Source organism: Erinaceus europaeus, chromosome 23 (genome assembly GCF_950295315.1).
Source record: "Erinaceus europaeus chromosome 23, mEriEur2.1, whole genome shotgun sequence".
Classification (NCBI taxonomy): domain Eukaryota; kingdom Metazoa; phylum Chordata; class Mammalia; order Eulipotyphla; family Erinaceidae; genus Erinaceus; species Erinaceus europaeus.
Genome location: NC_080184.1, coordinates 5,336,600 through 5,359,456, shown reverse-complemented (window position 1 = coordinate 5,359,456; position 22,857 = coordinate 5,336,600). Strand labels below are relative to the sequence as shown.

At 43.8% G+C, this 22,857-nt stretch overlaps 2 protein-coding genes across 2 annotated transcripts; both read left to right on the top strand.

Annotated features, from left to right (window-relative positions):
• Nucleotides 1–2,696: 2,696 nt before the first annotated feature.
• Nucleotides 2,697–3,799, top strand: LOC103123668 (olfactory receptor 7A10-like). The gene has a single exon (XM_007534327.2). It carries the CDS (start codon nucleotides 2,701–2,703, stop codon nucleotides 3,643–3,645), a length of 945 nt encoding a protein of 314 aa, XP_007534389.1. The 5' UTR covers nucleotides 2,697–2,700; the 3' UTR covers nucleotides 3,646–3,799.
• A 9,058-nt stretch (nucleotides 3,800–12,857) lies between these two features.
• LOC132535666 (dehydrodolichyl diphosphate synthase complex subunit NUS1-like) lies at nucleotides 12,858–13,425 on the top strand. Its single transcript, XM_060182438.1, has one exon. It carries the CDS (start codon nucleotides 12,858–12,860, stop codon nucleotides 13,395–13,397), a length of 540 nt encoding a protein of 179 aa, XP_060038421.1. The 3' UTR covers nucleotides 13,398–13,425.
• The last annotated feature ends 9,432 nt before the right edge of the window (nucleotides 13,426–22,857 follow it).

The window sequence follows — 22,857 nt, the reverse complement described above, 5'->3', positions numbered from 1 at the left end:
GAGGCGGGAGAGATAGAGAGACTGGAGCACTGTTCAGATCTGACTTATGGTAGTGCTGGGGACTGAACCTGGGATTTCAGAGATTCAAGAATGAAAGTCTTTTTGCATAACAATCATGCTGTCTCCCCAGCCTGGAAATTTCAATTATAGATGGGTATATAAGGTATCCTAAAAAGAATGCTCTCGACACATATACAGATATTCCTTTCTTTTTTTCCAGATATTTCTTTGTTAAAAATATTTTTTATTGGGAGCCAGGTGCAGCAGGTTAAGCGCACGTGGCACAAAGCGCAAGGACCAGCATAAGGATCCCGGTTCGAGCCCCCGGCTCCCCACCTGCAGGGGAATCGCTTCACAGGAGGTGAAGCAGGTCTGCAGGTGTCTATCTTTCTCTCCCCTCTCTGTCTTCTCCTCTTCTCTACATTTCTCTCTGTCCTATCCAACAACAATAATAATAATAGCTACATCAATAAAAACAATAAGGGGAACAAAATGAAATAAATAAATATTTAATATATATATATATATTATTATTAGGAGCCGGGCGGTGCCACTAAAGCTCAAGGACCGGCGTAAGGATCCCTATTCGAGCCCCCGGCTCCCCACCTACAGGGGAGTCGCTTCACAGCCTGTGAAGCAGGTCTGCAGGTGTCTATCTTTCTCTCCCCCTCTCTGTCTTCCTCTCCTCTCTCCATTTCTCTCTGTCCTATCCAACAACAATGACAGCAATAACAACAGCAATAATAACAACAATAATGATGATGAACAACAAGGGCAACAAAAGGGAAAAAATTAAAAGTTTTAAAAAATATTTTTATTATCTTTATTGATTGATAGAGACAGCCACAAATTAAGAGGGAAGGGAGGAAATAGAGAGGGAGAGACACAGAGAGACATCTGCAGCCCTGCTTCACCACTTGTGAAGCTTTCCCCCTGCAGGTGGGGACTGGGGGCTTGAACTCAGGTCTTTGCATACTGTAACATGTGCGCTCAACCAGGTGTGCAACTTCCTGGCCTCCAGATATTTATTTGTTAACTGAAAGATGAATGAAATGAAAACTGTGTGGTGGTACACCTGGTAGAGTTACTATGTGTAGAGACCTGGGTTAAGCTCCCACAGGGGCAAGATTCATGAATGCTGGAACAATGCTATTTAAGACTCTCTCCTTTCTCTCTCTCTCTCTCTCTCTCTCTCTCTCTCTCTCCTGTCTCTCACTGTCTATAGAAGAAGACAAAAGAAAATAATAACCACATGGGAGTAGTCGAATCATTACTCAGGCAATGGGGCCCAATGATAACCCTGATTGCAATAAACAGATAAATGAATAACTATGACAGCAGTTCACCTAAGTAAAGCAGCTTTGTGACAAAAATAGCCACGCAGGTTTTTTTTTAATTTTTATTTATAAAATGGAAACACTGACAAAACCATAGGATAAGAAGGATACAATTCCACACAAATCCCACCACCAGAACTCCATATCCCATCACCTCCCCTGATAGCTTTCCTATTCTTTATCCCTCTGGGAGTGTGAACTCAGGGTCATTATGGGGTGCAGAAGGTGGAAGGTCTGGCTTCTGTAATTGCTTCCCCGTTGAACATGGGCGTTGACTGGTCGATCCATACTCCCAGTCTGCCTCTCTCTTTCCGTAGTGGGGCAGGGCTCTGGGGAAACGGGCCTCCAGTATGTACTGGTGGGGTCATCTGCCCAAGGAAGTCTGGTTGGCATCATGCTAGCATCTGGAACCTGGTAGCCGAGTAATGAGGCTGAAGGGTTGATGATCTATGTCTGACGTCTCTGGACACAGTCTGAAGTGAAGCATACTGAGGTGGTACTTGGTGCATTGATTGTGTTGTGAGATAAACAGGTGCACTATCAGTTGGTATAAATTAAGATAAGCAAACTGTCGAATGTAAAACATTGATTCCCCCAATAAAGAAATAAAAAAAGATAAGCTTGCAGGAAAGTGAGCCCCACCGTAGAGGTTCCAGGACTGGGGGAAATATGGGCTTTATAGAGGAAGCAGGAGGTTCCTGCTGTCTTAGGGTTTACAAAGGCAATAGATGGTTATTGCTATAAACAAATTATTTGGCAATTGGATTAACTTTGAAAATCCCATAGTTAGGATTTGCTGTATTGGGGGTGGGGGTCGGGCGGTAGCGCAGCAGGTTAAGCGCACATTGCGCAAAGTGCAAGGACAGGCAGAAGGATCCCCGTTAGAACCCCCAGCTCCCCACCAGCAGGGGAGTCGCTTCACAGGCAGTGAAGCAGATCTGCAGGTGTCTGTCTTTCTCTCCTCCTCTCTATCTTCCATTTCTCTGTCTTCCCTCTCCATTTCTCTCTGTCTTTTCCAACAACAACGACATCAATGACAATGATAATAATAACCATAACAATGGTTAATAATAACAATGGTAAAACAACCAGGGTAACAAAAGGGAAAAAATGGCCTCCAGGAGCAGTGGATTCGTGGTGCAGGCACTGAGCCGAGGCAAAGGAAAAAAAAAAGTATTTGCTGTATCATACATGACCTTACCATAATTTACGTCCTTATTTATAATTTGACATTATTTATATATAAATAATATATGTATTATTTATATATATATTTGACATTATTTATATGTAGCTATATCTTATCAAGTACGTTACATGCTATTTTTTAAAATTATTATTTGTTAGTTATTGCAGCCACAACATGAAGGCAGAAAATAACACACAGATTTCTGAATTTCTTCTCCTGGGATTATCCAAGAAACCAGAACTGCAACTCTTTATATTCGGGCTTTTCCTCACCATGTATGCGATCACTGTGTTGGGAAATTCGCTCCTCATCCTGGCCACCATCTTTGACTCCCATCTGCACACCCCCATGTACTTCTTCCTCACCAACCTGTCCTTCGCAGACATTGGTTTCACCTCCACCACCGTCCCCAAGATGCTACTGAATATCCAGGTGCAGAGCGAAGTCATAACCTTTGAAGGCTGCATCGCCCAGATGAGTTTCGCTTTGTTTTTTGCAGGAGTGGCTGATTTCCTCCTTACGGTTATGGCCTATGACCGTTTTGTAGCTATCTGCCATCCCTTATCCTATATGGGTATCATGAACCCCCATCTCTGTGGGCTGCTGGCTCTGATATCCTGGATCCTAAGTGCTCTGCATTCTTTGTCGCATGGCATGACCGTCTCCCATCTGTCATTCTGTATGGATCTGGAAATCCCCCACTTCTTCTGTGAACTTTATCAAGTGATCCGACTGGCCTGCTCTGACACCTACGTTTATGACACAGTGATGTATTTTGTAACCTTTCTGCTGGCCGGTGGTCCTCTGGTGGGCATCCTTTATTCCTACTCTCAGATAGTTCTCGCCGTCCGTGGAATCTCCTCAGCTCAGGGGAAGTATAAAGCGTTTTCTACCTGTGCATCTCACCTCTCGGTGGTCTCCTTGTTCTATGGTACAACGCTAGGAGTGTATCTCAGCTCTAGTGGTAGCCACAGTTCAAACGCTCATGCAGCCGCTTCTGTGATGTATGCCATGGTCACACCTATGTTGAACCCTTTTATCTACAGTCTGAGGAATAAAGACCTCAAAGGGGCTTTGAAAAAATTGATGCTGACAGCTGTAAATAGTCAGTTGTATTAAGGATTTAACTGACTTGTATGACTGTGGTTCCAGACAGTGCAGGTTAAGTCCCTGACGCCATCTTATATCACAGTTAAGCAGTGTACAATCTCTCTCCTCCTCCTTCTCCTCCTCTTCTCTCCTCTTCTTATAATAAATAACATTTACAAATTGATTGGAGCTTTAAAGATTTCTTTTTAAATTGTTTTTCTTTTTATGTATTTATTTATTTTCCCTTTTGTTGCCCTTTTTTTTTTATTGTTGTTGTTGTTATTATTGTTGTAGTTATTGATGTCGTCAGTGTTAGGACAAAGAGAAATGGAGATAGGAGGGCAAGACAGACAGGGGGAGAGAAAGAAAGACACCTGCAGACCTGCTTCATTGCCTGTGAAGTGACTCTCCTGCAGGTGGGGAGCCAGGGGCTCGAACTGGGATCCTTAAGCCGGTCCTTGAGCTTTGTGCCATGTGCGCTTAATCTGCTGCACTACCGTCCGATTCCCAAAAAGAACTTCTTTTGAGTATTGCACCAAAGTAAAAAAACTCTGCATGGAGGGTGAGGGTATATTTTCAACTTCATTGTGTGTGTGAGAGAGAGAGGGGGATGAAGTCAGGGGAGGGACACAGACCTTTGGTGGTGGAAATGGTATTAATATACTCTTCTATTAACATATAGTCTTACAAATCACTGTTTAACCAATATGAAAGGGGGAAATGCAGCAGGTTAAGCACACGTAGAGCAAGCCCAAGGACTGGTTAAGGATTCTGGTTTGAGCCCTGGGCTCCCCACCTGCAGGGGAGTCTCTTCACAGGCAGTGAAGCAGGTCTGCAGGTGTCTGTCTTTCTCTGCCTCTCTCTGTCATCCTCCCCCCTCAATTTCTCTCTGTCCTATCCAACAACAAAGACAACAATAAAAAACAAGGGCAACAAAAGGGAAAAATAAATATTTAAACAAAAAGAATATACACCTCATAACTTTTTATAAATTTTTTATTGGGGGGACTAATGGTTCATAGTAAACAGTAAATACAGTTGTTGGTACTTGTGTAAAATTGCTCACTTTTCGGAAACACATTCAAACCCTCACCTAGATCCTCCAGCACCATTGTGCACCAGGACCTGAACCTCAACCCCTTCACCCAAAATCTTTTACTTTGGTGTCATGCACCAACTCTATTCCAAAATCTGCTTTGTGTTTTCCCTTCTGTTCTTATTTTTCAACTTCTAGCTGTGAGTGGGATCATCCCATATTTATCCTTTTGTTGCTGGCTTATCTCCTTTAACATGATTGCTTCAAGCTCAATCCAAGATGAAATGAAGAAGGCGAAGTCACCATTTTTAATAGCTGAGTAGCGTTCCATTTTTAAAATATATTTATTTATTCCCTTTTGTTGCCCTTGCTGCTTTATTGTTATAGCTATTGTTGTTGTTATTGATGCTGTTGGATAGGACAGAGAGAAATGGAGGGAGGAGGGGAAGACAGAGAGGAGGAGAGAAAGACAGACACCTGCAGACCTGCTTCACCGCCTGTGAAGCGACTCCCCTACAGGTGGGGACCCGGAGGCTTGAACCAGGATCCTTATGCGGGTCCTCGTGCTTTGCCAAAGCCACCTACGTTTAACCTGCTATACTACCGCCCGACTCCCTAGTGTTCCATTTTGTATATATACCCAAACTTACTCAGTCACTTATTTGCTGTTGGACACCTAGGTTACATCTAGATTTTGAGTATTACAAGTTCTGCCTCTAGAATAGGCATACACAGATTTTTTTTTCATTATTGGGGGTGGAATTAATAGTTTACAGTCCACAGTAAAATATAGTAGTTTATGCATGTGTGACATTTCTCAGTTTTCTACTCAACAATCTAATCCCCTCTTCCCTCTAGGTCCTCCTCTGATATCATGTTCCAGGACCTGAAATTCCACCCCACCACCACCCAAGAGTCTTTTACTTTGATGTCATGCAGCAACTCTAGTCCAAGTTCTGCTTTGTGTTTTTCCCTTTTGTTCTTATTTTTCAACTTCTAGCTGTGAGTGGGATTATCCCATATTCATCCTTTTGTTTCTGGCTTATCTCACTTAACATGATTGCTTTAAGCTCCATTCAAGATGAAATGAAGAAGGCGAAGTCACCATTTTTAATAGCTGAGTAGTGTTCCCTTGTGTATATACACCACAACTTACTCAGCCATTCCTCTGTTGGATATCTGAGTTGCTTTTAGGTTTTGGCTAATACAAATTGTGCTGCTATGAACATAGGTATACACTGATCTTTTTAGATAGGTGTGTTTGACATCTTGGGATATAGCTGTTGGTCATTATGCCAAGTCCTCTGCATTGCTTGATGCTGTGGTCTATCTACATAATCACTGTTTTGCCTGAGACCCGCCCTGCCTGCAGGGTATTGGTTTAATCCCATTGATTAGAACCTTCACAACAGCTGCTATGGAAGCTTTCTATGTTCTTGCTCTTTTTTTGCTCCGCCCCCTTCCTAGCCATTTCCTTTCCCCATTTGCCACTTCTGGTTAAAGAGATATATAAAAGGTGTTGTATCTGATCAATAAAGGAGAGTTGCATTGTGTTCCCACTCAGCCACAAGAGTTCCTGGTTCCTCTCCAAGTTGCTGAATAAGCAGCAGTCTGGGTTGGCTCCAGCCAAGTTCTCTCCAACCCAGAGAACACGTGCCCGGGAAGAAACACCCTCAGGCTAGCCCATAGCCCCAGGAGAGGAATTATAGGGTAATAGGATAGGTCTACTTCTAGCCTTGTGAGGGTTCTCCAGACTGTTCTCCACAGGAGTTGGACCAATTGACATTCCCACCAGCAGTGCAGGAGAGTTCCTTTGAACCCATGACGTCTCCAGCATCTGTTGTTAATATATTATCTGATGTATGATGTTCTCACAGGGTGGTGAAGTGGTATCTCATTGCTGTCTTTGTTTGTATTTCTTGGACAATTAGTGACTTGAAACATTTTTCCATACATCTGTAGGCCTTTTGGATCTCTTCTTTGTTGAATATTCTGTTCATATCTTTTCCCCACTTTTGGATGGAGTCATTTTGTAGTTCCAATCACTTTCTCTCAAAGGACACAATATCATCTCTTTCGACTACAGAGTAGTATTCCATGGAATGTACACCCCATGAGTTCTTTAGCCTGTCATCTGTGTTGTCGGGCTGCGCCATAGGGGAGAGAGAAGAGACTGGAGTGAAGAGGGAACACAAATCTTTATTCACTCGGGCACCTCAGAGTTAGGTGAGCATACAGTGGTTCCTGCTACGTGGAGCTAGCAAAATGGCTGCCTCCTGTTATGTGGAGCAACCCTTCTCTGCATCAGGTTGCCAAAGTGTAAAGGGCAAAGAGGACTAACCTGGAATAGCATCGGGCTTTATAGGATAAACGCCGGAAGTGGCAAGTCGGGATGGGATTGGTTAGGAAACAAGGCACTCTGGGAATAAGGTTTCAGCTCTCACAGGAATGGGAAAAGGGGGTGGAGAGAGACAAAGGGCATGCTGGGAAGGTAGAAGCGTCCTAGTAACTGTAGCAATACCCTGAGGGAATAACAGTGGTGGCAGAGGAGTCACTTTAAAACAAGGCAGAAGATTGATATGTAAATAATAATACTCGCATGGAAATATGGTAGTTTTTGGGTCCTGCCTGACTCAACCACATCTGTACAATATCCCAACACTGTGGATGGGCATTTAGGCTGCTTCCACTTTTTGGCTATTGTGAATAATGCAGCTCTGAACACAGAAGTGCATACATCCCTTCATGTTTGCCTGTCCTTTGAATAAATATCTAAGAGAGTGGTATTGTTGGATCATAAGGTGATTCCATCTGTATTTGTTTAAAGACTCTTCATAACACTCTTCCAAAGGGGCTGCACCATTTTACATTCATGCCAGCGGTGGGTGTAGCAGAGTCCCTTTTTCTCTACAACCTCACCAACATCTGTTACTTCCTGTTTTGTCAATGGAAACCACTGTCACAGGTGTGAGACGGAATCTCAGTGTAGTCTTAATTTGCATTTCTCTAGTAATAAGAGAAGTGAAGAATTTCTTTATATGTCTGTGGGTCATGTGTACCTCTCCCTCCAAAAAAAAAAAAAAAACCTGTCTATTTAGTTCTTTGGCCCAGTTTTCTATTTTTTTGTCTTTCTTTTGCTGAACTGTAGCAAATCTTTACAGATATTTGGTATCAGTTGCTTGTCAGATATGTGATATGAAATTATCATCCTCCCCTTTACTGGGTTGCCCGGTTCTACTTAGGTAGTTTGCTTTTGATGTGTAGGAGCTTTTTTTTTAAAAAAAAAAAAAATTATTTGTTGTTGGATAGAGAGAGAGAGAGAGAAATTGAGAGATAGAAAGGAAGAGAGAAACCTGCAGACCTGCTTCACCGCCTGTAAAGGCACTCCGCTGCAGGTGGGGGGGCGAGGACTCTAACCGGAATCCTAACCCGTCCTTGCGCTTTGCGCCAAGTGCGCTTAACCTACTGCACTACTGCCTGACTCCCGATGTGTAGAAGCTTTTTAGCTTGATGTAGTGCCATTCATTTTGATTCTTGTTTTCCCTTCCCATGCCCATGGAGTTGTGTCTCCAGATACATCTTTGATGTGAAGATCCTGCAATGTTTCACTGATGTTTTCTTCTATAGATTGTAGAGTATCTCAAAAAGACATATGTATACGGGATGATCTCACTCACAGACAGAAGTTGAAAACACAAGAGCGCAAGGGAAAACGCTAAGTAGAACTTAGATTGGAGTTGGTGTATTAAAACCAAAAGAAAAGAATCTGGGGTGGTGGGGGGAGGGTTCAGGTCCTGGAACATGATGGTAGAGGAGGACCTAGTGGGGGTTATATTGTTATGTGGAAAACTGACAAATGTTACACACGTACAAACGATTGTATTTTGCTGTCTACTATAAACCATTAATCCCCCAATAAAGAAGTTAACAGCGGGCCAGGTGGCAGTGTACCTGGGTAAGCACACACATTATAGTGCACAAGGACCCAGGTTCAAGCCCCTGATCCCCACATACAGGGGAAAAGCTTCACAAGTGGTAAAGCAGGGCTGCAGGTGTCTTTCTGTTTTTTTTCTTCTATCTCCTCTTCCCTTCTCAATTTCTCTTTGTCTCTATCCAATAATAAATAAATTAAAATAATTAAAAAATTAAAAAAGAAGTTAAAAAATTGTAGAGTTTCTGGTATAATTTCCAGGGCTTTTATTCATTGTGATTTGATTTTGATGTACCACATACACTCTTGTTACCAAATAATCAATGTATCTAAATTACAGTAAGACTTCTTCCCATATCTTTTGCAAAGTAGTGAAATAGTTAAAAGAAGGCCAGGCTAAATCTGGACAAAGGGAACGCTACTGCCTTATACAGGAAGGTACGCAAAGATGTGTAAGGACCAACAGCTAGTAATCTATTTCTGTACTTCCTGCTTGCTAAGCACTAATGAAATCAAGCCCAGTAACTTAGAGACCTGTCCTATAGGTATAAATACCCTAGAGAACAAAGGCTGGGGGCTGGGGGCTCTTCTTGGAGAGATGCAACACCAACGCCTCCGGTGTAAATAGTATCTCTTTGGGGGTCAGGCGGTAGCACAGCGGGTTAAGCTCACGTGGCGCAAAGCACAAGGACTGGCATAAGGACCCCTGTTGGAGCCCTGGCTCCCCACCTGCAGGGGAGTCACTTCACGGGCTGTAAAGCAGGTCTGCAGATGTCTATCTTTCACTCCCCCTCTCTGTCTCCTCCTCCTCTCTCCATTACTCTCTGTACTATCCAACAACGAACGACATCATCAACAACAATAATAACCACAACGGGAGTCCGGCAGTAGCTCAGTGGGTTAAGCGCACATGAGGATAATTTCTGGAACCGTCCGTTCCACCCCGGTGCACCCCGGTTCAGTGGCTGCCAGTTCTTAGCAACATCGCCCCGCCAGATATTCGTCGGGATGCGGCATCATCTAAGTTCATTTCCCACGTCTACACCCAACCGGACCTGCCAATATACGCGGATATCTTCGCCCACCCTGTCCAACGCTTGACATCTCGTCACCCAATCTGGTCCCCTACGCCTACACTGAACTTCTCTGTTCCAGTCTCTTGGAAACAGAGTTGGCAGTCAGCTGAGGTAAAGAACAAACACCTCATCACAGACCCCTGCGAGCGTCAACCCGGCTTTGACCTAGCACTTTATGATCGGGTCCTCCTCAATCGCTATCGAACAGGCCATGGCCGGTGCGCCGCTATGTTCCATCGCTGGGGAGCCAGAGACGACCCGAACTGCCCCTGCGGCTCTAGACAGACTATGACCCACATAGTCAACGACTGCCACCTCTCCAGATTCAAAGGAGGTCTCGAAACTTGACATCAGGCTCAACCTGACGCTGTTGACTGGCTATGGAAGAAGGGCAAACGCTAGAAGAAGAAGAAGCGCACATGGTGCAAAAGCACAAGGACCGGCTTAAGGATCCCGGTTCGAGCCCGGCTCCCCACCTGCAGGGGAGTCGCTTCACAGGCGGTGAAGCAGGTCTGCAGGTGTCTGTCTTTCTATCCCCCTCTCCGTCTTCCCCTCTGCTCTTCATTTCTCTCTGCCCTATCCAACAACGATGACAACAATAATAACTACAACAACAAAACAACAAGGGCAACAAAAGGGAATAAATAGAATAAATATTTTAAAAAATAACCACAACAAAGTTACAACAACAAGGGCAACAAAAGGGGGAAAAAATGGCCTCCAGGAGCAGTGGATTCATGGTGCAGGCCCATGCAATAACCCTGAAGCAATAACCCTGAGCCCCAGCAATAACCCTGAAGGCAAAAAAAAAAAAAAAAAAAAACAACTTTCTCCTATTCCCAAATATTTGGTTCTCTGGCCTCGCTTGCTGCTTCAGTAGAAATAATATGAAATTTGTGGTTCAGAAGAAAAAAATCTTACAGCATCAGATTCATATTTATAAGATTCACTCATTAAAGTTATTTAGGAAGGCATTTATTGACTCAAACCTAAATATAGACTTACAGTTATAGACCAGGTTCCAGGAGATAGAGCATATGTTCACAGGTATCCATAAACTAGTGCAAATATATACCTGAAAGCAGAAGTACACTAGAGTTTGCAGTGAGTACCCCCCAACACTTCATCTCCACTATTCCAACCTTTGGGTCCATGATTGCTCAACAATTTGTTTGGCTTTGTATGTTAACTCTCTTTTCAGCCACCGGGTTCCAGATGCCATCAGGATGCCAGCCAGGCTTCCCTGGACAGAAGACCCCACCAATGCGTCCTGGAGCTCCACTTCCCCAGAAACTCACCCTACTAGGGAAAGAGAGAGGCAGACTGGGAGTATGGACCGACCAGTCAACGCCCATGTTTAGTGGGGAAGCAATTACAGAAGTCAGACCTTTCCACCTTCTGCAACCCACAACAACCCTGGGTTCATACTCCCAGAGGGATAGAGAATGGGAAAGCTATTGGGGAGGGGATGGGATATGGAGATTGGGTAGCGGGAATTGTGTGGAGTTGTAACCCCCCCATCCTATGATTTTTATTAATGTCTCCTTTCTTTTTTTTTTAAATTTGTTATTTAAGAAAGGATTAATGAACAAAACCATAAGGTAGGAGGGGTACAACTCCACACAATTCCCACCACCCAATCTCCATAACCCACCCCCTCCCATGATAGCTTTCCCATTCTCTAGCCCTCTGGGAGCATGGACCCAGGGTCATTGAGGGTTGCAGAAGGTAGAAGGTCTGGCTTCTATAATTGCTTCCCCACTGAACATGGGCGTTGACTGGTCGGTCCATACTCCCAGTCTGCCTCTCTCTTTCCCTAGTAAGGTGTGTCTCTGGGGAAGCTGAGCTCCAGGACACATTGGTGGGGTCTTCAATCCAGGGAAGCCTGGCCAGCATCCTGGTGGCATCTGGAACCTGGTGATTAAAAAGAGAGTTAACATATGATGCCAAACAAATTGTTGAGCAATCATGGACCCAAAGCTTGGAATAGTAGAGAGGAAGTGTTAGGGAGGTACTCACTGCAAACTCCAGTGTACTTCTGCTTTCAGGTATATATTTTGCAGTAGTTTATGGATACGTGTGCACATATGCTCTCTCTCACAGAAACTGGTGTATGTCTAGGTTATGGGACTTTGTTAGAAAGTGAACTACCTGAGATGAAATTAGAGTGTACTATAAAAGGAAAGGTCTCACCCGAGTAATGAAGCTGAAGGGTTGTCATTCCACACGTGAAGTCTCTGGACACAGTCTGAGGTGAAGCATGTTGAGGGGGCAATCGTTGCGTTGGTTAGGTTGTGATCGGCGGATGCAATATTATTTGGTATGGATTGGGAATTGTCTCCTTTCTTAAATAATTAATTTTAAAAAAGTGGAGAGCAAGAATGTTGCAGGGTAGACCGGGCGGACTCTCCCCTTGTGTAGAAAGGTGTCGGTGGTCCAAGCTTAAGCTTGCTAATAAAGGCTCTTGCTATTACTTGTGATTCTGGTCTTCCTTGTGTGAGATCGGGACTCGAACTTCTGGGCACAACACCTGCAACCTTGCTTCACCACTTGTGAAGCTTTCCCTCTGCAGGTGTGGAGTAAATCATTTTTTTAAAGCTGAAAATTGAATTATCCTGAGGCACAAAATACAGTTCTTCAACAGGAGATATTATCTAGCAAATAACCACAACAACAATAAAAAACAAGGGCAACAAAAGGGTAAATAAATAAATAAGTAATAACAAATTTTAAAAAGACGGGGTCAGGTGATAGCGCAGCAGGTTAAGCGCACGTGGTGTGAAGCACAAGGACCGGCTCCCCACCTGCAGGGGGGTCCCTTCATAGGCGGTGAAGCAGGTCTGCAGGTGTCTATCTTTCTCTCCCCCCCTCTGTCTCTCCTCCTCTCTCCATTTCTCTCTGTCCTATCCAGCAACAACAATAGCTATGACAATAGCAATAATAATAGCGACAACAACAAGGGTAACAACAAGGGCAACAAAATGGGAAAAATGGCCTCTAGGAGCAATAGATTCATAATGCAGGCTCCAAGCTCCAGCAATAACCCTGGAGGCAAAAAGAAAGAGAAAAACAAAAGTCACAGAACTCCAGTGGTGGGAATTGTGCCCCTCTTATCCAATGGACTTGTCATTCATTATTAAATAAATTTTAACAAAAGAATTTTGCTCCAGGAGGAAGATGGCGGCGCGGGCGAGGTGAGATGTTGGCAGTAGAAAGGGGTTCGGGCGCGGGGACCACGCGGAGGTGCAGCTATGGCCCGCGCCGGCAGCAGGACCGTGTAATAAGCCAGCGCGCCGCGGGTGTGGGGGGAAAGAGTAGAGGGCGCCGCGGGAGTATGACGGGGCTGTATGAGCTGGTGTGGCGGGTGCTGCATGCTCTGCCCTGTCTGCACCGCACGCTCACCTCCTGGATCCGCGTTCGGCTGGGCACCTGGAACTGGATCTGGAGGCGCTGCTGCAGCGCCGCCTCTGCCGCGGTCCTAGCGCCCCTCGGCTTCACGCTCCGCAAGTCCCTGGCTGCGGGCAGGAACCGCCGGCACCACCGGCAGCCGCGCGGCGGACTCGGCCGGGCCGCCGCCCACCCCCGGCTGCGCTGGCGCGCGGATGGCCGTTCCCTGGAGAAGCTGCCTTTGCACATGGGCCTGGTGATCACCGAGGAGGAGCCGGAGCCCAGCTTCTCGGACATCGCCAGCCTCGTGGTTTGGTGTATGGCCGTGGGCATCTCCTACATTAGCGTCTAAGACCACCAAGGTATTTTTAAGAGAAATAATTCCAGGTTGATGGATGAAATTTTAAAGCAGCAGCAGGAACTTCTGGGCTTAGATTGTTCCAAATACTCACCAGAGTTTGCAAACAGTAATGACAAAGATGATGAAGTTTTAAATTGCCGCTCGGCAGTCAAGGTGCTGTCTCCGGAAGATGGAAAAGCAGATATTGTGAGAGCTGCTCGGGACTTTTGCCAGTTAGTAGCCCAGCAGCAAAAGAGGTCCACAGATTTGGATGTAGATTTGTTAGACAGTTTACTTAGTACAAATGGTTTCCCTGATCCTGATTTGGTCTTGAAGTTTGGTCCCGTGGACAGCACATTAGGCTTTTTTCCATGGCACATCAGATTGACTGAGATTATCTCTTTGCCTTCCCACCTAAACATCAGCTATGAGGACTTTTTCTCTGCCCTTCATCAATATGCATCTTGTGAACAGCGTCTGGGAAAGTAGTGATCCCTGGTTGCGTAATTTCGCTCAGACTTTTGGAGAAAAGGACCCAAGTGACTTTGATGTTTACAAAGCACCTGTGAAAACCTGTAAACATCCAGTTCATGATCCTCATAATTTATCAATAAATACAAAAAAGTGTCTTACTTGAGAATAAGTGAGTGAGAAAGTGTAAAAGTGAGTGTGTGTGTGTGTGTGTAAATGTATAAATGGGGCAAATACTAGAGAAGGAAATATGTAAACCTGCAACTCTGGGCAAATAGCAGCAGTGTTTTAGGAGCTGAAATTTCATATATAAATGCTTCAGCCTCAACTACTTCCCAGTTTTTGTGGGGAGAGGTGAGGTGATTAATACTGTTGAGCTATTTTGAGCTGGGGAATAATTTTTTGCTCAGTCTTTCCTAGTGCATGAGTGACTAGGTGACCAAACTTTAATTTTTTAGACATGAGATGTTGTTAAAAGGAAGCGCTGTCAGTTTGAAGGACCTCCAGAGGGATGGAGTTTTGTGTTGCTCACATGGTAAAAATCCCTTTTTTCATATAACCGTCCATTTTCATTTCTTCATCATAGCCAAATTGTGACGCAAGTCTGTGTTCTGGACTGTGAAGATTATTTGGAAAAGAATTCTTACTACTGGTGGAAGTATTTAAATAATTTAATTAGAGCTATCAATATCAGAGAGTCAAAACTGAAAAAGTCATACTTTTAAAAGTGTAGTTGGAAAGTTTCTATTGAAAAGGGAAGAACTTTCTTTCTTTCATTCTGCTTTGTTTTATTTTCTGGGCAGTTAACTAGATAGTACCTGAAGTTAATTTTTAAAAATACTTCTATTAACTACTTCTTATTCTAAATGAGCATTTGAGGGAGAGTTATCAACCTAGCTCTTTTCTTCAAAAGTAACCTGTTTCTCTTTGGAACAGCACATCTGGGGCCATGTCAGTACCCAGGATTTTTACTCTAAATCCTGGTGGTAACATTGCATAAAAGATCCTGCAGGTTCAGGCTTGTATAAGTAATAAAATATTAGCAAAGTCTGCAGAAGTAAATATGCATACCCTTCTTCATGACAGAAAACAGCACTGGTTGTTCTTTTTTAAATGAACAATGATATATATATATTTTTTTGATACTTCTTCCCTCATAACTAGTCCTTGTCTAGAAACCATTATTTTTATTTGGTGGAGTTCAGAAAAACCTTATCAATTTGTGTATAATAGTTGCCTAAAATTATACTTTCAGAATGAAGCAGTTTATATACTAGGTCTCAAAGGTCTAACAAGTAGCAAGGAAGACGAGTTTTGGAAAGCTCTGGAGAGTAAAATGGTTCATCTTTGGATTACAAAAGTTCCGCTTATGATTTTTAAAATACACTCACAATAAAATGATTAAACTAAAAAAAAAAAAAAAAAGAATTTTGCTCCATATTAAAGAGGGATAAAAAATAGGTAAGCTTCCAATGGAGGGGGTGGGACACAGGACTCTGGTGGTGGGAACTGTATGGAAATTATGCCATTGTTTTACAATCTTGTTAATCATGATTACATCACTTATAATAATAAAACTTATGGTAACTCAGCTATTTGTTTTATATCAAGAAAATTTTTCTAGGTACTGAGGAAACTGAGTCTGGATACTAAGATCTCATACAGGAACAACAATAATTGATTCCAATCACAATCGTGGTCTACTTTTATTTGGCTAGAAAGGTGGCCTGAAGGTTGCATTTGTTTTTAAAATCTTTTATTTATTTATTCATGAGAAAGACAGGAGGAGAAAGAGAGAAAGAACCAGACATCACTCTGGTACATGGGCTGCTAGGGATAGAACTCAGGACCTCATGCTTGATAGTCCAATGTCTTAGTCACTGCGCCACCTCCTGGACCACAAGAATTGCATTTGTGAAGCCCTATGTTTGGTACTGCACACAAATTCAGTGCCCTGTGCATATTCCTTTCAAAAACAAGTAAGTAAATCCTTCTAATTCACGTTTGAAAACATCACAAGAGGAAGCCAGGCGGTAGTGCGGAGGGTTAAGTGCATATGGCATTTTGCAAGCCCCTGGCTCCCCACTTGCAGGAGATTCACTTCACAAGTGGTGAAGCAGGTCTGCAGGTGTCTATCTTTCTCTCCCCCTCTGTCTTCCCCTCCTCTCTCCATTTCTCTCTGTCCAATCCAACAACGACATCAATAACAACAACAATAGCTACAACAATAAAACAAGGACAACAAAAGGGAAAAAATATATATCTATAATGTGACAAGTATATGCAGTTATCCTGACCAAGCTATATGATCTGAAAGATAGAGTAAAACTACTTTTGCAACATGATTTAGAGCACATTTTAACTATGTCGATTAACTTATGAGTTTTGGGATTCTTTCTTTCTTTTTTTGTAATTTTTAAAAAATTATCTTTATTCATTTGATAGAGACAGCCATAAATAGAGAGAGGAAGGTGGGAATGGGGAGGGAGAGATACAGAGAGACACCATGCAACACTGCTTCACCACTTGCAAAACTTCCCCCCTGCAGGTGGGGACTGGGGGCTTGAACCTGGGTCCTTGCACCTTGTAACATATGCACTCAACCAGGTGCACCGCCACCCTGCCCCTTTTTCTCCCCCCCCCTTCTCTCTTTCTGCCTCCAGGGTTATAGCTGGGGCTCAGTGCCTGCACTATGAGTCCACTGCTCCTGGAGGTCATTTTTTCCATTTTGTTGCCCTTGTTGTTGCTGTCATTGTTGTTGGAGAAGACAGAGGGAAATCAAGAGAAGATGGGGAGAGAAGGGGGGAGGAGAGAAAGACAGACACCTGCAGACCTGCTTCACCACCTGTGAAGCGACGCCCCTGCTGGTGGGGAGCCGGGGGCTCGAACCGGGATCCTTACATTGCTCCTTGTGCTTTGTGCCACGTGCGCTTAACCCGCTGCGCTACCGCCAGACTCCCATGGTTAAATTATTTATCTTGGCATCTGACTAATCTTCAGTGGCTAAATATCTGAAAACCCACTACTGTAGAGAAGAGTAACAAAGAGATGATATTTCCTTCTTTTATATTTTTCCCTTCTTCCTTATTATTATTTTTTTTCATTGCCACCAGGGTCTTTGTTGGGGTTTAGTGTCTGCAGGAGAAATCCACTACTTCCAGTAGACATTTTTTCCCTTTCTCTCATTATTATTATTATTACTACTATTATTATTAAATGTGACAGAGAATATGAGTGGCGGATATTGAAAGTGACATCATCTTAGTGTACTCATGACTTCATATAAAAAAAATCGCTATATGATCGTGAATAAAGGAATAATATACCTCAAAAAAAAAAAAGAGAGAGAGAAAGAGACTCCCGGAGTAATGCTTCAGCACTCATGAAGCATTCCTCTTGCAAGTGGGGAGGAAGGGCTTGAACCTGGGTTCTTGCACCTGGTATCGTGTGCGTTCAACTCAGTGCACCATTGTCTGACCGCTGAGTTTTCACCTTTTACAAAACTCAAATGGAGTCATTTGAGTCATGACACCATCCTTCATATATCTTCTCTTTATTTCACAGGGGGGGAAAAAATACCCAGAAAAAAAAAAACAAAACAGGGTGAAGGGGAAGAGGATGTGATACTACCCATGAAGATAAGATGCCCGACCTGCCGTTCTGGAGCCCCTTCTGTGTGTCCCATGTGTCCCATGGAGTTTTCTATTACTTTCTGTCCTATTGCCTGGAGACATCAAGGTGTACTTGAGATCTGTACTGCGGGGAGATTATTGAGGTTGCCCAGTGACGGGGTCCCACATCCCCTCAGAGGAGCAGGCAGCTGGGAGGTTGTGGAGACAGCCCATGAGAAGATACAGAACCAGGTCAGAATGAGCAGAGGATGAACCATATTTATGTTGTTGTTTGGTGGAACCTGGATGTTGTGTATGTGATTTTACTGATCCAAGACCTTTTTTTTTTTTTTTTGGTTCATTTTGTTCAGATAGACAAAGGGGGGGAAAACAGCGCTGGAGTTTCCTCTGGTTGTGTCACCTCTCAGAGGGGTGCCAGGGCTTAAACTTCACACACACACACACACACACACACACACACACACGGCAAGGTAAACACCCGACATAATGAGTTATCTCATTATTTATTATTTAAAAATATTTGTTTATTTATTCCCTTTTGTTGCCCTTGTGTTATATATATAATTTATTTTCCCTTTTGTTGCCCTTTTTTTAAATTGTTGTAGTTGTTATTGATATCGTTATTTTTATTGATATTGTTTTTATCGTTGTTTGTTATTGATATTGTTGTTTTTTTAATTGTTGTAGTTGTTATTGATATCGTTATTGGATAGGACAGAGAAAAATGGAGAGAGGAGGGGAAGACAGAGAGAGGGAGAGAAAGAGAGACACCTGCAGACCTGCTTCACCACTTGAGAATCAACTCCCCTGTAGGTGGGGACCCCGGGGCCTCCAACCGGGATCCTTGAGCTGGTCCTGGCGCTTAACCCGCTGTGCTACCGCCAACTCCCGCCATTGTTGTTTTTTTGTTGTAGTTATTATTGATGTCGTTGTTGTTGGGTAGGAGAGAGAGAAATGGAGAGAGGAGGGGAAGACAGACAGGAGGAGAGAAAGACAGACACCTGCAGACCTGCTTCACCGCCTGTGAAACGTCTCCCCTGCAGGTGGGGAGCCGGGGGTTCTAACCAGGATCCTTACTCCGGTCTTTGTGCTTTGTGCCACCTGCACGCTTAACCTGCTGCCCCATGGATTGACTCCCTATTTTATTTTATTTTTATTTATTTTCCCTTTTGTTGCCCTTGTTGCAGCCTTGCTGTGGTTATTATTGTTATTGTCATTCGTTGTTGGATAAGACAGAGAGACATGGAGAGAGGAGGGGAAGACAGAGAGGGGGAGAGAAAGATAGACACCTGCAGACCTGCTTCACCGCCTGTGAAGCGACTCCCCTGCAGGTGGGGAGACAGGGGCTCGAACTGGAATCCTTATGCGGGTCCTTGCGCCACGTGTTCTTAACCCTCTGACTCCCTGTACACCTGTTTTAAACTTTCTCAGTCTGGAGTAGTTTACTTGAGCCATAGTAATGAACTTATTTGGTTAGTAGGGTCACATTGGTTAATCACATTTTTAGATTAATTCATTTATTATTGGATAGAGACAGAAACTGACAAGGGAAGGGGAGACAGGGAAAGAGACAAAGAGACAGCTGCAATCCGTTCCATCACTTGTGGTGACACAATATGCCGGTGACCATGGACGGAAGCCCCGCCACAGTGCTGACGTCAGCCTTGGTGACGGAAGGCTGACAGTGGAGGCAGTGATCTGCGCAGGCGCGCGGTGGCCTGTAGGTGGATCCAGACTGTGCTGGTGTGCAAAGCATTGTGGGTAGGCTGAACAGACTTAAAAGGACAGCCAGCCGGAAGTTAGTTCCTTTTGCCTGCAGCTTCTTCTCCTGGTCACGAGCATGTCGCAGTGGTGCTCCAGTCATCCATCCGCCATGTCTACTTCTCCTGGGAACGGAACACGTGTGACTCTGCAAGCCGGTAAACTTTTAGACCCCTCTACAGCCATGAGCAGCCCTTCCCAGAGCTGATAATTGTTTATCTTATGGGACTAAACTTTGATAACCATATTCAGACTTTATATAGACCTAGCATACACTTAAACCCTTGATGATAAGCATTTATTTTGCCTTCTACCTGTTTCACCCTAATAAACCGTGTATTGTTTAAATCGGTTCCCAGCTGCCCGCTGTGAATCTTTTCCCACCGCCACAAGCAGCCCCCAACCGCCAAACCTCTTAAGTTAATTTACAACAATCACTCACCTGCTTCCCCCTGCAGGTGAGGACCAGGGGCTTACATCTGGGTCCTTGTGTACTGTAATGTCAGTGTTTAATCAGGTGCACCATCATCTGGCCCCTTAATCCCATTTCCCCCCCCCCATGGTACAAGAGAATGAACTCAAAACTCCAGGCATATGCAATTCCAAGGAGCAGAGCATGAGACCTCAGAATTGAATCAGTACCTTCTCACACACAGATCTTAAAATCATGCTAAGTAAGATAAGCCAGAGAGAGAAAGATGAATCTGGGATGATCTCATTCATGGTCAAGTTTAGAAATAAGAACAGATTACAGTACGCAAAGACCTTGGTTCATGCCCCTGGTCCCCACCTGCAGGGGGAGTGGTGAAGTAGAGCTGCAGGTGTGTCTTTCTTTTTTTTTTTTTTAGGATTTTATTTAATTTAAATACTTTATATTTATTCCTTTTTGTTGCCCTTGTTTTATTGTTGTAGTTATTGTTATTGATATCATTGTTGGATAGGACAGAGAAATGGAGAGAGGAGGGGAAGACAGACAGGAGGAGAGAAAGATAGACACCTGCAGACCTGCTTCACCGCCTGTGAAGCGACTCCCCTGCAGGTGGGGAGCCAGGGGCTCGAACAGGGATCCTTACCCAGGTCCTTGCGCTTTGCGCCAGGCACTCTTAACCCGCTGCGCTACCGCCCGACTCCCTCTCTGTTTCTTTCAATTTCTATCTCTGTCCCCTCTCAATTTCTCTGTCTCTATCCAGTAATAAAGACTGAAAACAAAAAAAAAAAAGGAAAAATTCTTTTGAAAAAAAAAGAGAAATAAGAACAGACATGGGAAACACAAAGTGAAATCAAACTGGGTCTGGTGTATTGCACCAAAGAAAAAGACTGGTGGGAGTCGGGCTGTAGCGCAGCGGGTTAAGTGCAGGTGGCGCAAAGCACAAGGACCGGCATAAGGATCCCGGTTCGAACCCCGGCTCCCCACCTGCAGGGGAGTCGCTTCACAGGCGGTGAAGCAGGTCTGCAGGTGTCTGTCTTTCTCTCCTCCTCTCTGTCTTCCCCTCCTCTCTCCATTTCTCTCTGTCCTATCCAACAACAACAATATTAACTACAACAATAAAACAACAAGGGCAACAAAAGGGAATAAATAAATAAAATATTTTTAAAAAGAAGACTGGTGACTAAGGGGAGCTAAGTGTGGGGAGGGGGAGGTTCTCAGGTCTTTGTACACAATGGTGGTGGTAGTGGACCTAGGCTGAAGGAGAAAGATTGGCAGAAAACTGGGGAAATTTTATACATGTGCCAACAACTGTGTTTACTATAAACCATTAGTTCTAAAAAAAAAAAAAAAGATCCTGTTGCACCAAAGTAAAAGACTCGGGTGGGTGGGTGGGTAGAATATAAATCCAGGAAGGATGATAGAGGACCTAGTGGGGGTTGTATTGTTATGTGGAAAACTGGGAAGTGTTATGCATGTACGAACTATTGTATTTACTGTTGAATGTAAAACATTGATTCCCCAATAAAGAAATTAAGAAAAATCAAATAGATCCTAGTAAGAAGCCCCCACCTACCCAATTCCTTGTTTTAAAAAAAAATGTAGTTTTTTAAAAGATTTTTTTAAAAAATTATTTTCACTTTTATTGCCCTTGCTTTTTAAAAATTATTTATTCCCTTTTGTTGCTCTTGTTTTATTGTTGTAATTATATTATTATTTTATGTATTATTATTGATGTTGTTGCTGTTGGATAGGACAGAGAAATGGAGAGGGGGGGAGAGAAAGACACCTGCAGACCTACTTCCTTGCTTGTGAAGCGACTCCCCTGCAGTTGGGGAGCCGCAGATTCGAACCGGGATCCTTAACACTGGTCCTTGAGTTTGGCACCGCTTGCGCTTAACCCGCTGCGCTACCGCTTGACTCCCAAATTTATGTTATTTATTATTGGATAAAGACAGCGAAATTGAGGAGGGTGGGGAGAGAGAGACACACACCTGCTACTCTACTTCACTCGTGAAGCTTTTCCCCTGCAGGTGGGGACTGGCAGCTTGAACCCAGGTCTAACCAGGTGTAGCACTGCTTGGTTATCGGCAGTATATTCCTACCCTAAGTGTTCAGAAACAGACTACCCTTTTCCCTCTGCTCCCATGTCTCTACATTTGTGCTGAAATAAAAAATCCAATGACTTCACATTGTGTTGATGTGTTAAAATTATAGCTCTACCACCCTCAGGTAGGAACCAAGATGCTGATGGGGAGTGCTCCATTTACCCGGAATGGCTGGTCTGTGGCTCCCCATTCAGCTGTCATCTGGCAAATACTGTGAACTTGAAACACCTGCCCTGGGGACTGGACAGTGGCAAACCAAGTTAAGCACACATAGTCCGAAGCTTAAAAAACCTGTGCAAATATCCTGGTTCGAGCTCCCGGCTCCCCACCTACAGGGGGTCACTTCATAAGAGATGAAGTAGGTCTGCAAGTGTCTATATCTTTCTCTCCCCTCTCAATTTCTCTGTCCTATCCAATGGGAAAAAAATGGCCTCAAAGAGCAGTGGATTCAACAGTGCCGGCACTGAGCCCCAGCGATAATCCTGGAGGTCAAAAACAAAACAAAAAAGTCTTGAGAAAAAAATTATAGGTTGGAAAAATATCATGGTTAGTTATGCACAAGACTTGCATGTCTGATGCAGCAGAAGTTCCAGTTTCAATCTCCAGTACCACCATAAGCCAGAGCATAGCAGTGGTCTCGGGGAAAAAAAATCATTACTAGATTATAGCCACTGATTCCCAATATTCCATTTTTCACCCATAATCTAGTGCTGGAAATGGTAATATTTATATTTTCCTTTTCTTGTTGTCTCAACATTGTTGTGGTCATTCATGTCATTGTTGGATAGGACAGAGATAAATGGAGGGGAAAACGGGGAAAGACACCTGCAGAGCTGCTTCACCATTTGTGAAGTGACTTCCCTGCAAGTGGGGAGCCAGGGGGCTCGAACTGGGATCCTTATGCTGTTCCTTGCGCTTTGCACCACGTGCGCTTAACCCGCTGTGCCACCGCCCGACTCCCTATTTTGTTTTTATAGATTCTTCTATTCCAATCTTTATTATTTATTGCTACCAGGGTTATTGCTGAAATCCAACAATATTCCCTCTCTCCATTTTTATTGGATATAGAAGAG

Coding starts and splice junctions, on each gene's coding strand:
- LOC103123668 (XM_007534327.2), top strand. CDS start 2,701: ATGAAGGCAGAAAATAACACACAGATTTCTGAATTTCTTCTCCTGGGA.
- LOC132535666 (XM_060182438.1), top strand. CDS start 12,858: ATGTTGGCAGTAGAAAGGGGTTCGGGCGCGGGGACCACGCGGAGGTGC.